Source organism: Pagrus pagrus (genome assembly GCF_965226575.1).
Source record: "Pagrus pagrus genome assembly, chromosome: 4".
Taxonomy (NCBI): domain Eukaryota; kingdom Metazoa; phylum Chordata; class Actinopteri; order Spariformes; family Sparidae; genus Pagrus; species Pagrus pagrus.
Window position 1 is genome coordinate 16,205,495 of NC_140188.1, and position 16,041 is coordinate 16,221,535.

The window sequence follows — 16,041 nt, forward strand, 5'->3', positions numbered from 1 at the left end:
CTTGTGTTTTTCTGGTTTGTCTTCATTTTTTGTATTACGCTGGTATTTTCCTTTGCTTTCCTTTCTGTTGCCAGTTTTTTCAATCGTTTCGCCCTTTGAGATTTAAGACATCGGCTTAATGCTTGCTTTTTGTTCTTTTTTCCTTCCTGCCTGTGTGTGTCTTGCGTTTGGTTCCCTTTATGCAAAACGTGACAGGGTGGAGTTTGCATAGAAGTTAAGGATTTAGGCTGATTTCATACCTGTGTCTAACATAACCAGTAAAAAAATACATCAAAAGAGGATCTTCTGATGGCCATGTGGTCGAGAGGCGTTTGCCATGTGACTGTGACATACTGGGTTCTTTCAGCCTGTTGTTGTTTTCACTATGGTCTGAAAAAACGTGGAGATTAGGCAAATTAGTCCACTTACGTATGAAAAAGCGAAAATTTGTTAATATATGCTAGCCCTGGTCGCAACATTGGTCAATCTTCTGTTTGCCGTCTTTCCATGTTGATTTATCGAAGCACAATGGTTTGTTTGGTGGCTCAAATAAAATGCAGCGTGTAACCGACCAATCAGAAATATTCAGTGCTGCAAGCCCCAGCCCCAAGGTTCCTGTAGTTGTAGAAAGTAAAATCCCCCAAGCAGAAGGGCTAAATGTCCCCAGAACTTAATTTAGACCCTGGTCCCTGGGGTCTAAATGCACATGCAATGAGTTCCTCTGTAGGTTCCTAGTCCCTGGGGAAAGTTCCTACGGGTAAAAGCTGCTTATCTTCACCTCTTTGCCTTTTTCTCCAGGCGTCTATCTTGTTCCCTTTTTTTTTTTTTTTTTAGCTCTTGCACTCCTCATGCAGTAATATCGCACTCAAGCTGAGAAACCGACAAATGAAGCTCTCTGCAGGATAAGTCATTTGCGGCTTCCAGCATGCCACATGAAGAATGAATATGAATGCTGTTTGCGGAGAGAACAGGAATGATCAGCAGGAGCAAATCAGATCAGCACCACCACCGAGTGACAGGTGGATTATAGTCAGTATTGATGGCTCTACTTTTATGGTTATTTGCCGTAATGGGAAGAGGAATATGCTCAGGCATACTTTGAATGTTTTGACACATGATCTTGTCTACAGCATCTTAAAGTGATAGCCCCAACAGAGGCAAAGTCATAAAATGCGGCCTTACACACTGCTCAAGGCTAAATGATGAGTCATCGTAATGTGAGGCTGTCATCGGGGCTTTTGGGTCTGTGTTAAAAGCTTCTCCTGTGACCAAAGGTTTCATTATGTATTATTCACCTCCACCTGTCAAGCAATTCATATTCAGCTGCTGTGTTTCATTAACAGGTTAACGTTTTTTGCACTGGCAGGGCCTCTGTGTGGTGGCAGTGTTTGCTTCGGGGTACTTTGTGTGTTTGCAAACGGTGTGTGTGTGTGCGTGTGTGTGACCATGCGCAGCATCCTGTGGTGACAGTATGTGAAAGGTAAATGAGTGGTTGCCTGGCTTGAATGTCAGATAAAGGCACCCACCTTTATCTGTGTGCCTGAGAGAGAGCTGGAGCCATGTGTCGCCCATGCCAATGAGGTAGTATGGTCTTACTAACACGCATTTGTAATTCAATACTTTTGAGGACCCTCTTTGATATTAAGCATTCCTCAGATCTTTAATCGTCACAACTACATGCCTGAAGTGTGTTATGTTGCACCTGTAACCGCACCCAACAGCGATGTGACAAGGCACAGGAGTGCATGTGTACATTACTGCAGCAAAGTGAGGACACTCAGATCCCCCCCACCCAAAAAAAACGTTGGGATGCTGTGTAAAACATTAACAAAAACAGAGTGCAATCATTTGCAAATGGTGTGTGAAGTGTTGAACTTCGCCCCATCCTTGCTTGTGAACGACGAGCCTTTCGAGGATGCCCCTTTCACACCTAATCATGATACTATCACCTGTTACCAATGATCCTGTTTACCTGTGGAATGTTCCAAACAGGTGTTTTTGCCCCTGTCCAAACGTGACACTGGCCTCAAATTCAGAATAAGCAAATATTTACATCAATCGATGAAGTAAAACATTAAATATATTACCTTTGTACTGTGTTTAACTGACTGCATGTCAGAAAGGATTAGCAAATGATCATGTTCAGTACCAACTCTGCTGGGAGCAGGGTTGTAGTAGCACCATGGAGTTGTTTTTTTCCCTACGAGTCTATCCCTCTTTTGTTCGTCTCTGCACGGATTCACACTATTCAGCTAATCTTCAGGTGGCAGTTACAGTACGTGCCAAGAAAAGGAAGAAAGGAAGGAAAGACTGCAGGGTGGTAAACATGAATGTTAACCATGTAGGATTTTAAAGACGTAAAAAAAATGACTTTGCGAATGAGTTATGAGGAAGGAAATGCATTCAACATGTTTGTTACTAGACCTCAAGGATGCGCACAATGCTTTTTAGTAACACTGAATGTGAACAGAACTCAGCACATCTGAGATACAGCTATAAAGGAGCAATCAGTTTACTGTGAGGCTGTTGTGAATTAAACACAATTACAAACAGTAATAATACAGCACATACGTCCCTTGTTCCCTGTCAGTCTCTTGTATGTGTGTATGTGTGTGTGTATGTGTGTGTGCAGCAAATTCAAGCCTGCACAGAGATGGTGGACTCTGTAACAATGAAATATATTATATAAAGACTTAAATTACAAGGGTATTGCTGAAAAATGGCGACCTACAGTAAATGGAAAATGGAAATTTTTAGAATTATAACTTGAAAAAGTGGCAACCAGCCAAAACAGTACACAGGACACACAGATGTGCTTGCTCTCAATGTCCTCATAAAGACCGAGGTATAAGCGCGCACACACACACACACACACACACACACACACACAAATACAATCCCACAGAACTTGTTTTCTCAGTACAGGGACCTATACAAGTCTAACTGAAGAAGAGAACATTTTTCGTCCAGCTGCATGTTTTTCATTTGATTGAAACTGGTTCACCAGAGCAAACAGTGAGGGAACAACATGGCTGCTGTAAAGCGCCCTCGTGGAAAAAAAAAGCCTCTGACTGCCCTTTGAATCCTGTGCAGCCAGAACACTAAAGAGAATATGAGCTTTTCTTCTGCATGTCACTCTGTCTGAATGCTCTTTAGCCAGCCACATCTAGTACAGTCTGTGCACCGTCTAATGTCATGAACTTGATGTGAAATTGTATTTGATGCCTTGCGCGGAGCTTCAGAGGCTGGATGCAAGCGGCAGACAAGGAGGGCGGTTTAGCAGAAGCTATTTCAAGCTCATCAAATTTATTCTGCGTTATACTACAGAGGAAGCTGATCTGACAGGTTCGAGACACAGGCAGGCGAGCAAGAAGCAGCAGCAGCCAGGAGCGATGTCTCATGAGCGCACAGACACAGGTAGCCAGGTAGAGGAAGACAAACACACACAGTGATATACTGCCGCACAGACAAGCTGAAAGACGGGCAGACACCGAGACATAATTGCACAAGCTATTAGACATGATGCTGGTGACTGGGACACTGCTGCAGCTCACGTTAATGTGCTGTGGAGAAGCTAAAGGAGTCGGCCTGATAACTTAAAATTGCCGCACTGAAATTGGTCTCAGTGTGACAGATGAACCACTCTGCTGTCGCCATGGCAAAAATCACATAAAGTATCTGTTGATACCAAAGTCGAGAGTGCTGTTTTATTATTACTTTGTAATGGAAAAAGCAGGTGGAGGCTCAGCTAATGCAAGTCCTTCACCACAATGTCCTTCTCAGATGACTCTCCTTGCCAATATCAGGAAATGTTACACGAGTGTGATGAGATCTGCCAAGGTGAGTGCCAGTGTAACTGTCTCACCAACATGCTGTGGTTCACTACTCTCAGATTCATTCAGGTTGTATTTTTTCTCACTGTAACACGCCTCGCAAATTAATTTAAATTCCTATATGGAAAATTAGCCCAATAACCTCTCCTGGCCTGCTAATATATGGATGCAAAGTGACTGGTAAAATGCTGCCGGGAGCATTTTGATTAAGTCGGCTGTGCTTTAATTAGGGCAAATCCCCCGTCCCTCACTGGAGTCAAACGGCCTATTACCATGGGATAGAGTTGCTGAAACATCCGTTTGTGTTCGACGGCTTTACAGTAATTGTAATTAAAGGTGATCAGTCCACTTTTTCTGCATGGAAGAGTTTTTTATGGATTCACTGTTGTCAAATGCAGCAGTCATACAAACATTTGTTTTATTGATGCACGATATTGATTTTTTTTTTGTTCAGCCAATTCAGATACCCGATAATTGCCTGCTTCTCGTGGCTGATACTGATAAGATAAACAATAATTTGACACTTTAAAGGGAAGTTTGTAACATGTATTTTATGAACACCAAAGAGCAAGGAAGGCCAATATGTAGTGAGCAAAGATGGATGGTTTAAGGGAGACATATTATGCTTATTTTCAGGCTCATCATTTTATTTTGGGTTAGTACTAAATAAAGTTTACATACATTAATACTCAAAAATACATTTGTTTTCTCATTCTGTCCAGTGCTGCAGCTCTGTGTGTACTGTGTGTTTTAGCTCCTGTCTCTTTCAGACCCATTTTGCTTTTTCGTTTTTAATCCTTTCCTTAAGTGTTTTAGGTTCTTGCGCATTATCAACCCGATATCAATGGAGCATCCCTAATTTGTTTGTGTTTGAGGACTGTGTAACGTATGAAGTTCATACTGTGTTACGACATTAATCACGCTCTTGACTTTCCTTAACTTTTCAGTTCAGTATTTTCCTAACTTTAAAAAAAAAAAAAATTTTACTGTAAAGCTCCATTTCCTGAGGAGAGTCTTCCCTTCATTACAAGCAACCCTCTCATGTGGTTCGTGTATGTGTGTGTGTCTAACCGGCAGGCTTATTGAACCTGGAGCAGCTCCTCAGGCAGTTCCTCATCTCCAAGGAGACTCTGTCAGTGCGCATGCTTGATGACAGCCAGGACCCGACCCCTCTCCTGAAAGAGATCCGAGATGACAAGACTGCCACGATTATAGTGGATGCAAACGCCACCATGTCACATATCATTTTGGAACGGGTGAGTATGACTACATGGTAGCTGTGCCATTCACGTACTGTTAACTTTTTTTTCTTAAACTTTAATCCATGTCTACCATCTTAGCTTTATAGTGGGGGGGAAAAATTCCCAAGATCCACATTTATATAATTCTTATACATCTAAAAAAGAAAAAGTAACTCAAAAATGCTGATGGCAAGAAGTGTTCGGGGGCTAAAAGTAATTGTATATGTGGAGAAGAAGAAGAAGAAGAAGAAGGTGTTGCTTCATCTAACCTGTAGAGATAGAGGTTTTATTTCCCACATGGCTCAACGTATATAGTGCAGCACATACAAAAAGGGAAATATCTTTCTCACCGCCATCAAACGTGTGCATTCTTGAATGACAAGACAGATTACGTGAATTTATGCACTTTTGGCAGAGGGCACAGCTTTTAAAAGACAGGGTGACGACAGAGCCTGGAGTCAAATGCACAGTTCCCAAAAATAAAAGGCAAAATGAATCGAGGCAATCTTATTAAACAAACCTGTTACGTCAAATTATATGGATGAGAGCATTAAATCAAGATGTATGCCAATGATTCATCCTCCATAAGTGAGAATTCTGCACAGTTAAGTGGATTAGTGTGAGTAAGACGGCCTCGTAAAACGAAGGAGCCCTTTTGTCTGTTTCCTAATACAGTGCATGTCATGGACTGAAAAGAGTGGACTGATGCTGTAATGTCCTCATCTGTTGGTTTTATCTCTAAAACACCCTTTATATAAAACTACAACATGCAAAGTTCAACATGTGACAAAAACAGGAGTGAGCGCTATTTCAGTCAGTAGCGTGACTTGAATGTGTTTTCCTCCGCTAATGGCACACGGCAATAATTAACTCAGAGCGTTATTGAGACGTGGGACACTTTGACTCCGAAGCTTCTCCTGATTGGAGCCTCGTGTTTGTAAAGAACCTTGATGGCATAAATAAAGGTGATCGTGTGAGCCGAGGAAGCGAGGGTGTTTGGCAGCAGCATATGGCCTCTTAGTAATTAATACACACCTCATTATTTCTAGAAGACGACGGATGGATGGCGAGAGTGGAGATGACAATAACTGGAGACAGAGAGGGGGGTGGTTGTGAGGGGGAGGACCAGAAGAGATGCTTCTCTCGTTTCCCACTTCTTCTACCTCCCTCATTCTCTCTATTAAAGTCTCTCTCGCAGCAGTCTCAATCTCTCACCTCAATGGAGTGTTCGAGCAGCCGTCAGTGGTCATTCAGTCACCATGGCAATCCTGGTCCTCAGAGCAGTGGGAGCCCTCAGTGGGATGTCTCTCTTTCTCTCTCTTTGTCTCTTCCCCGTCTGTCCCTTCAGTTGCTCCCTTTTTTTTCCTCGCTTTCTGTTCTCTGCCCAAAATGCGGAGAATACAATTTCACTTTGTTTCTTCACACCTCCCTCCCTGTGCGGTCTTGTATACCCGTCCCTCTATCTCGCACTCTTTTGTCTCCTTTATGTGCCACGCTGTCCGTCAAGAGACTTTCCTGCAGCAGGGTAATGGAAAGTTGGCCGTCCCGCCTCTCATGTGGAGTGCCTAGTTGCCAAACATATCAAGGCCATGCGCCGGCGTATTTTTACCAGTCTGAGATGATAATACGAGTGCCCTGCCTGTCTAAAGGGACAGAATCGCCTTTTGTCATGCAAGACATCCCGCCTTATTGGTCTGTTTGCATCTTGCATCAAACCCTGGTCAGACAAAGGTCTCACTCTCTGAGGTTTTAGCATTCAGAGGGGTTTAGGTCAGCAGTGTTAGCATTCTGAATGTAATCTTGTTCAGTCAGGCTTCCACTGTTGTGAGCAGCTGTATAGAACCAAAGTGGGACGGATAGTGAGCCCAGTATATAGGGGCGGTGCAACTGTGCACACTCTGACCAGAAGCTGTGGCTGAACAACAAGGAGATCAGGAAAATCTTATTCCGAATGCAGCGACAGGAAACCAAAGATATTTTTCATCAGCTGCTTGTTTCGCTTGTATTGTGTGTTCTGAATGTGATGTGGGCAACGAAATAGGATTTGGGTTATAATGTCAGTTTCTGTTTGAGGGGGTATTCAAGGGACAGATCAGCTAAAGAAAAGATGCAGTGGTATGCTTTTTCATTGTTCTCCCTGTCCTTCAGTGTGTTCTTGTGCATGTAAAAGATCTTGAATGTCAAAAAGTCCACACCAACAGAAGCTCCTCTCTCCTACAGAAAACACTGCTCTCGAAACACCTCGTCAGTAGTCCCACCTTGTGACTTTGTGACATCACAGGGGGCTCCTTAAAGAGACAGGAGCACAAACAGAGTGTTTCACACACAGGGGAACAGAGTGCTGCAGAAGTATGGAAAAACGATGTGTTTTTTGAGCACCAAAGCATATAAACCTATTCTAGTAGTAACCCCAAAAAAATTGTGAACTTGAAAATGAGCATAACATGTATCCTTTAAACAACTGGACAGCTGCACAAAATAAAGTCCCAGGGCTTATACTACTGTGATCGGCTCCAAAAAAAAAAGGCAAAATGAAATGATGATAAATAAATGTGAGTTACTGGTTTCCAAATTCTTACAAATCTATCAGAGGAGCCACTTATTGTGCAGTGTGAGATGCTGCATCACCTCCTTGAGTCCAGCTCAATGGAGAAGGGTCAGTTGCTAATAAAGTGGCACATTTTGATATTTTGAGTTCCTGAAAATGTTCTTGAGCTGTTACCTGCTGTAACCTGCTGCACAAAGCTTCTGTAAAAGACAAAACATCTCCACCACCTTGTGCCATTAGCTAGCTTTACTCCTCGGCAGGTGCGAACAGACAGCTTCCTTGAATCATAATAATAGTAACCTTACATCGTCATCGTGCATTTAGTAGTTTCAGAGTAATAGCGCACTAAATATCCTCAAAGGAGATAGCTTTATAAAAACATCTTGAGAAGTCATTCGGAGTCGAATAATGAAAGTTGTATGTTTTTGCCGTAATAATTGGGGCCTTTCTACTTCATACTCTTTTATTATTTATGCTGCTGCAGAACACTTAAGTTGAATATTCAACAACTGAATGACATACACATACACCCACTTATTGCACAAAAACACCCACACATATTTAACATATTTTGCAGAAATGACAGCTAAATGTCTGTTATTAAACTCTCTTTGATGATAAACAACCTTAGATGTTAGTTTGGAAGCTACTTGTTATGGAAATATGTAAATTTCAGTTCATCCAGGTGTGGAAAAGAGACTCTCTGAACAGCGTCTCTGAAGGGGCATGAGGGTTAATTCATGCTCAGGAAGAATTTCAGTTAATTAAGGATTTTAATAGAAAGAAAGTTTGTGTAAAAACAGCACGTTCTTTGAAAGCGTTCGGTTTGATATATATGTCTATTTGATATTTATTGATTTTAATCATAACGTGCACTGCAGTGTGATTAAACAGCAGCCTATAGCTCGATGATCTTCTTCTTTGCTAATGACTTTAATGAAATGGAACTATGAAAAGTTTGCCCTGTCCTTCACAACTGCTCCTCACTGTGACTTTGATTTAATCAAATTGTAAGACGAAGTGACGAGAGGCATACTAATGCACCTCAGAAATTAATTGCTCCATTGAGAGCCACCGTCAGATAAGAATGTGTCTCGTCTTATCAAGATCTGATCGGATTTGATCTGCCTGCTGCAGACTGGAGCTCGAGTTACACTGAATCACTGACCTCTCAACTTCTCTCCCCCCGAAACCCTTTCTTCTCCACTCTCTCCGCTCTCTGCTCTGTTCGCTCTCTTCCTGCTCTGTTTCTCTGACCTCCATCTTAACATCTTTTTGTTTGGATTTCTGTGCTGTACCCTGCCGTCTCTTACGTTTCTCTTTATCTTTCCCCTCCCGTCCCTCTTGTCTTCTGTTCTGCAGGCTTCAGAGCTGGGAATGCTGTCAATCTACTACACTTACATCTTCACCTCTCTGGTAAGCAAATGAAAGCTGGTGTGAGCATTTAGAGGCCGTGTCGATTTCACGCCTACAGGAGCACATCAGTACTCTAATGCTGCTGCAGTGTATTAAAATAGCACACTTTAATTGCTACTCTTCGTGTAAATGAGTGATTGAATGCATAGAGTTAGGCAGGCAGGAGCTAAGACAGACGAATAATAGGATAGCTGCATTATGGCATAGTCGATTTTCTCCCTCACTGCATGTGACTGCAGATTAGAGACACACTGGGTCTATAGTGGCTCCAGTCGCTGCTTGTTTGCCCTCCTTGGTTGAAATGCACCTCTGGACCAAACAAATAAATAATGGTGATTAGTATAATTGCCACTGGTTCTATTGATGTTGTTGCTGCTGGAGTTTTTCTTATAATAATGATTGTTGAAAGGCTGCCAAGCTCACATTGAATGAGTGATGAAGTCATCGTCTACGGAGTCAACATTCATTTCTGTCAATGAATGAGTCAAGGGGGAGCTCCACGGATCCTTCCTCTACACCTGTCTTTCTTTCTTTCTTTCTTTCTTTCTTTCTTTCTTTCTTTCTTTCTTTCTGCCTTGGAATGAAGTCAAATTATAGTTAGTTTGCTTATATTTTATAATGTTTTATGCTTAACTGGTCTTATTGCTCAGTTAATTAGCATAGGGCACACCGCATGCTGTTTGATTTTGCGTTGGTCCTTGAAACCTTTGAAAGTGTGTGAATGTGAGGTAAAGAGCCAATGCTTGAAAAGGTGTGATATGTAAGAATTTCCATTTAAAAACATTGAAAAATGAAGTACAATTATCAACTGAATGTGACGAAATATCAGACGTTGTGTAAAAGATGTCTATGCACTGTGTTGAAGAGATATACTGACTTTAGTATGCCGGCTAACTGCGCTTTTTGTTGGGATGTGTCACCTGCAGATTTCTGCCATCGCTGTAACGCAGCAGCACAATTAAGAAGTGTTCAAGTCCCCCGCTCTTTTTAATTGTTGTCTGTGAGCTTCTGTAAAGCCTGCTAGTTCTCATTATAAAAAGTTATCAATGCTGTAAAAGTAATTAACCTTCATCCATGTCTCAAGCTATGACATTTTGGTTTGTTGAATTTGAGGGAATCGTGCCTGAACACCCTTGGAAGTTCTTTGAATTTGATGTTTTTATCTGCTCTGTAATGTCCTTTCAACTTTAAACTGACTTCATCACATTGCATTACACATTGTGGAGTTCACCATATTTAAAGCTACATTTTATACCTATAGTGACTTCAATTTAAGGTAGCTTTGTAAATGATGCTGCATATTGTTTACAATGACATTGTCCTCAGAGGGGGTGAAAGAGGCAGATAGAGAAAGAGCTGAGAGAGGCAGCTAAAGAAAGTGCTTCTTTGCAAAGTTGCTTTGAAAGCAGTAGCAGGTCAGCAGCTGTATCATTATGACTGATGATTCTCCTTAAGTGCTTTATCTCAGGCAGGTATACACAAAGCACCTCTGCAACTTTTGTCAAAGTATAAGGTCTTATTATGGACTGTACGGTAGTACCAGTACGGTTGGGCCAATGAATGATGCCATCGTCCATCCCCGATGGCTGACAGCCATTGACTACTAATCCCTCAGCATCGTAACACCGTGATTCAAAAGGCTCCCCACCAGAAAGCACAATTAAGAGGCGTGTCCCCTCAGAGTTGCTGTAGGGCAAGAATTGTTGTTGTTTGTGATGTATGGGGAGACGAAATCAAAAGAAGTATGTTGCTGCTCGGTGCACTAACACTTGGTTAAATTTGTGGCAGCAGTGTTTCTTTTCCCGCGGGCGGCTTTTTCTCTCAGTCATTCTTAGCTTAGCTTCCTTGGCTGGTCGACCAACATGGTTTTATGCATATGATGCTGCACAAAGCTAAGTTGCGGACATTTGGTGCGGAGACGAGGTCGCTTTTAAACCTGGCACAGGGGTGTATGTCGGTGGTAACAGGAGATAGTTTCCTCTGTGGGGTGGGGCAGTTGGAGATTCATGTCAGAGCAACGGTGGGAAACAGCTGCGGCTACGGTGGTGAGCTAATACGCAACTGCTGCCTTAAGACAACACTGAGGGGACACGCTGCCTTACATTCATAAACAACAGTGTCATCACAATGTTTCACTGTAGACATTGTCATATGCCAATTCAGCAGACGTCGCCCAACCCTAATTAGACGTACTACGTTTTGTTTTATGTGTTCGACTGTGGCGTCATTTTCAGGATTAGGGACGGAACAGTTGGGGAGGGGCTGTGCCCCTTATTGGAAATGAGTCACTGCTCCTCAAAACATCTGTGCATGTCCCTGCTGGAAATTACATGTCAAGGGATTGGCCCCAAATTTGAGAATAATAATGGGCTCAGAGAGGCTAAGGGATCTGTGAGAGTTATTGTAAGATCATAAAGATAGCGGCTTGTAGAAAATGTGATGCTATAGTAAACTGACTCGATAGCTTCTCCCTAATGGAAATTAATGAGGTTCGAGACACTTTGCTCTAATAGCGCTGTAGAGATGATTCATATCAAGCTGATTTATGACTCATTAAGAGTGGGCTGCTGCCATCTTCATGTTTTGCTCCACAGCCCTTGACATAGTCACTTCTGCTTTTGTAGGTCTCTTCTTCCTTTAATTTTACCTGCTTGTCGTTGCCATCCTTTGTGCCTACACCTAAATAAAACCCTCATCATCACTCTACTGCTGGGGGGCACAGCATAGCATAGAGATTCATATTAGATACTAGATGATGAACCCACATCCTCCCCTCCCGCCACCATTTTCTTAAAGTCCAGCCATTGCTCAGTGACGGCATCGCTAATAGCTTCTTCTAACATCATTAAAATGGTCAGCGTTGTGCCCCTGGCAGCCTGGAACATAATACATAAGCTGTGAGTGGAAATATAGATGCGCCGTTGTCTCCTTACTTATCGTAATCAGTGATTCATCCTGTTTATTGTGTTTTTAAATGGCTCCGCTGCTGAGCATCATTCTCACCACGCACACACATGCATAAATATACTCCGACACAATGGACACAAGTTTCATTATATTCTCTCACTGTTCAGTTCAGCGTTCGCCCATTTTCCAAACTCACTGTGATATTACATCTCTGAAAATGGCAATAATACATTAAGTGCTCGGGTCACTCTTTGATCCTCTTTTTAAAGTACACTATGTGACTGTCCTGTCCAGAGAAGTGACACCATCGCTCATTTGTTCAAAGAGCTTAAAACTACTTGGAACATCCAGTGCCAAACTAAGATATATTGATGTTCTCTTGCCAGGAGTAAAGGTATGTAGGTCAGGGTGGTGAGTGGGCGTTCAAAGGGGATGATTTTGGCAGAGTTTACTTGAGACTGGAGTTCACATCCCAGTCAACGTGTGTTTCCTTTAAGTATGACAGCAAACTTCAGACAAACTTTACCAGGGTGCCTCCTCAACCATTTCTTAACCAAAACTGACAGTCTGCTAAGCCCTGCCAACATGGTAGCTGTTGCTACACCTGTCAACCTTTCGTTTTCGTCTGGCACATACGGAGTTTACAGCGATAATGAGGGCAGATCTACCACCTGGAATTTTTTGACATTTTTGAATCAATGGGTACCTGAATTCAGAAAGAGGTTGACAAAAGCAGGCTTCTCATTTGAATCTGGTGATCGTCAACTTAGCTGTCTGAAGTTGTTGCTCGCACACTTCGTCAGATTTAGCTAATTTGGTAATTTAGCCAAACATGAGGTCGTGGTAAAATATTATAGGCAGAAACTCTTGAGTTCCACGTTTAAGACATAGAAAAAGAGAACTTGCATGATTCTTGTAAAACTTGGTATTGTACAATTGAGTATGTCATAGTATGAAAAGGAAAAATATGAAATCAGACCGTTATTGTGTTGTAATGTAACCCTGTATCCCCATCCGGGACTGTCTTCCAGACAGCGTGGAATTACTACACTGTTGATATCCTACAAAATAATGTAGCATAGTATGCAGTGCTCCATTGGCCTTGAAAGTAACATTCGGTTACATTTGTAGGTAGTAAGCTGCTTAACTGGGCACGCTAGGGCTACCCACTATTGCTAGAGTAAACAAACAAACATTTTGATCAATTCCTTACTCTTTTGCTCTTGTGTTTCTGGCTTTAGGGAGGATTGAACTACCCTCCAAACTTGTTATAAACAAGTCTTTCTCAAGTCCCATACAAGCTGCTACAGCGTTTGGAAAAAATCCAAGCTTGAAAGGAATTCTTTGCCTGGTTACGCTGGCTAAATTATGAATTCACTGTTGCTGTTCAGAGGAGGGGTTTAGCAAATTGTCAAGGGAGAGCCAAAGTTAAAAACATTGCTAATAACTAAAAATCCAGCCTTGGAGCAGAGCAGTTTTCACAGTATGTTGTGTGGCTCAACTGGTGTTAAGATTAAGTAACAGAGTGTTTTGAATAATCGTCTGTGTTGTTGTTTATTTAATATTAATGTCGACTAGAACACTACTTAAGGCTGCGATACACTTTCGGAAGTATGAGCGCCGGCGTGCACAGGAAATGAGGATAATAAAGGTTGATGAGCAAGGATGGTTTAACTTGTATGTGTGTGGGTTTCTGTCAACAAACAAATAAATTACAGCATTGAGTACAATACTGTTCCAGGTAATATTTAACTTACTGCACATCATGCAGCGCTGCTATCATCAGCTGAACAGAAACATTTAAGTTTAAGTTAGTGCTCCTCTTATCAGCCTAGCATGCATTCAGTTAGTTATTTGTTGTAAGCCTGACATAAATCTCAAGGATAATATGAACAGCAGCTACTCCTACACATTGACATACAGCCAAGCATATACAGCATGAAGTGCGCCTGATAACTCAGGATAAAAGGTTTGTTGGCTGGCTTTCATACAAAAAAACTTAACTCATAGCACCCGGGTTACGTACAGTAACTAACAGTTACGATCTTCAACCCACACTAGCAGTAAACTCTTCTGTACTGGCACTTAACTGCCCATAAAAACACAAGTAGCACACAAATCAAACATCAGAAAAGGAACACAAAGTGCAAGACAAACTGAACTTGTGACAGACTTGTGTCAACACTCGTATTTAACAAAGTCAAAGTAGGTTCAGGGCCCTTTGTACAATATTTTTTATTTCTCGAAAGACAGATGAAAGAAATGCTTCTGCATTGAGTCACAGGAGCTTGTGGAAGAGAGGCTACCCTGGGTGTGACGTCGTGTCTTTGGCTCTATAATTGCGATCTATATTTAGCTGCCTAAATATAGCCTGAGGGGCAGCAGATCAGAAAAATGGTCCTCTTCTGTTTTTGGAAAGCATTTTACGATTTCACTATAGTTTGTTCAAGTTTGGGACCTAATTTGTTCAAATTATTCTTTAGAAATCTCAACACATTTCCTTTTCCTCCAGGCTGAGTCAAGGACACACAGTACAGGAAGCATGATGGATGATGAAGATGATTGTACAGTCACTAACCTTTCATTGTGTCGGTTCATAGGTCTGTGAATGCATGTGTGCGCTCTCAATGATAACGGCTGTTCCAGTACAGATATTTCCATTATCTCAGCGGGCAAATAACATTTTCTGAAGTCTAATTAAAGGTGACACTTACCACATACTCACTCACCTTTGGCCCTGAAAAAGCTTTTACATTAGGCGACCTGTGACCAGATACAATCACTTCTTCCTAACAGCGTTTCTAATGAATTCAATTAGTTAAAAACACTGTGGGGCAAAACAAATCTGCAGCCCTTTAAAAAATAAATAATAATAATTTAAATATTTCTGTGATGTTCAGAAGAATGCAGATAAATGTGAAATGAGTAACTTGTGTTTATCTTGCTCCAAACACAAAAGCTTATATTAGAGAAAGGCAGCAGTAGTTTGATGTAATTGCCTTATGTGTTTTCTCAGTGTGATGCCTGTCAGAGCCAGCGCTAAGTGTCTTCTATAAAATCATTGTTCGTGCTTTGACATCAGCTCGACTTTATTAATCTTCACAGAGTTTCTGTATGAAGGCAGCTTTCCAATGCTGTGGAGAATTAAAGTGATTTTCAGGTAGCGGCTTGTTATCCAGGATAGTAGTCACTAGGTTTCCTCCGACAGCACTTACGTAAATTATTAAATCTTTTTTCTACAGCCGTGTAGTGTTTAACTAGATTTCATTTTCCTGTTTTTTTTAAGAACAGTAGGCAGGATTCATAATTATTGTGTTGTTATTCTAAATCTATAGACTTTCTGAAAATGGAGAGGGAGCACACAAAGCTCAGAGGTGCAAGTCTTCACTCTTCACACTGCCGTCTCTGGGAACATTCATTATTTGTTTATTTATTTATTTTCCACAAAGTTCGTGGCTTATGATGTGTTTTCTTGTTAGCGCACATAAATCTAAATTCTGCTGTGTGTGATTTAAAGTTTGCCTACCGCAGCCCCTCATTAACCGGAATAGATACAGAATTGGCACCAACATGAAGATAATTCACTTGTTCACGGTTATCGTAAAAAAAAAGTTATTTTAACAATTATAAAATGTCTGTGTGGGAAGGAGGATTGACCTTCTGATGGCACCCTAATTAAACTTATACAGATAATAAAAACTACGTTTGGAGGTTCAGATTAGAGTCGCTGACCATCTAAAATTGTGCGTTAGGTGGGAACATTCGCAGTTTATTCTGATCAAAAGGGAATCTAATCTATCTAAATTGCTGCCAAGAGATTTCAGTGTGGCTATATTTATAATTACGTGATGGAACAGCTGAGTTAACTGGAGGCTTTGCAGTTGTGTGTTGATTTAGGGAGAAGTTGATTCTGTGGTTAATGCTGATTTGGGATCAGCTTCTGGTAGCAAGCATGATGGGGTGGCTAAACTGACCTTACAACACAACCTGATCACCAAACAAGTGATCAAGATAAGTTCAAGCTGTACATTTCTTTATGTTACAACTTTTTGTTTAGTTTTCTATTTCTCTCATGTCACTGTACTGTGTTTAAGCTCTGTTTAGGTTTAGGCACAAA

At 41.4% G+C, this 16,041-nt stretch overlaps 1 protein-coding gene across 4 annotated transcripts in view; it reads left to right on the top strand.

The window, feature by feature from the left end:
* Nucleotides 1-16,041, top strand: part of grik4 (glutamate receptor, ionotropic, kainate 4) — a 316,509-nt gene that overhangs the window by 220,612 nt on the left and 79,856 nt on the right. For all 4 annotated transcript variants that reach the window (XM_084350733.1, XM_084350736.1, XM_084350734.1 and 1 more), the window contains 2 exons: nucleotides 4,890-5,068; nucleotides 8,964-9,017. In XM_084350733.1, coding sequence (XP_084206859.1) covers nucleotides 4,890-5,068; nucleotides 8,964-9,017 — 233 coding nt within the window. The remainder of the gene's footprint in view (nucleotides 1-4,889; nucleotides 5,069-8,963; nucleotides 9,018-16,041) is intronic.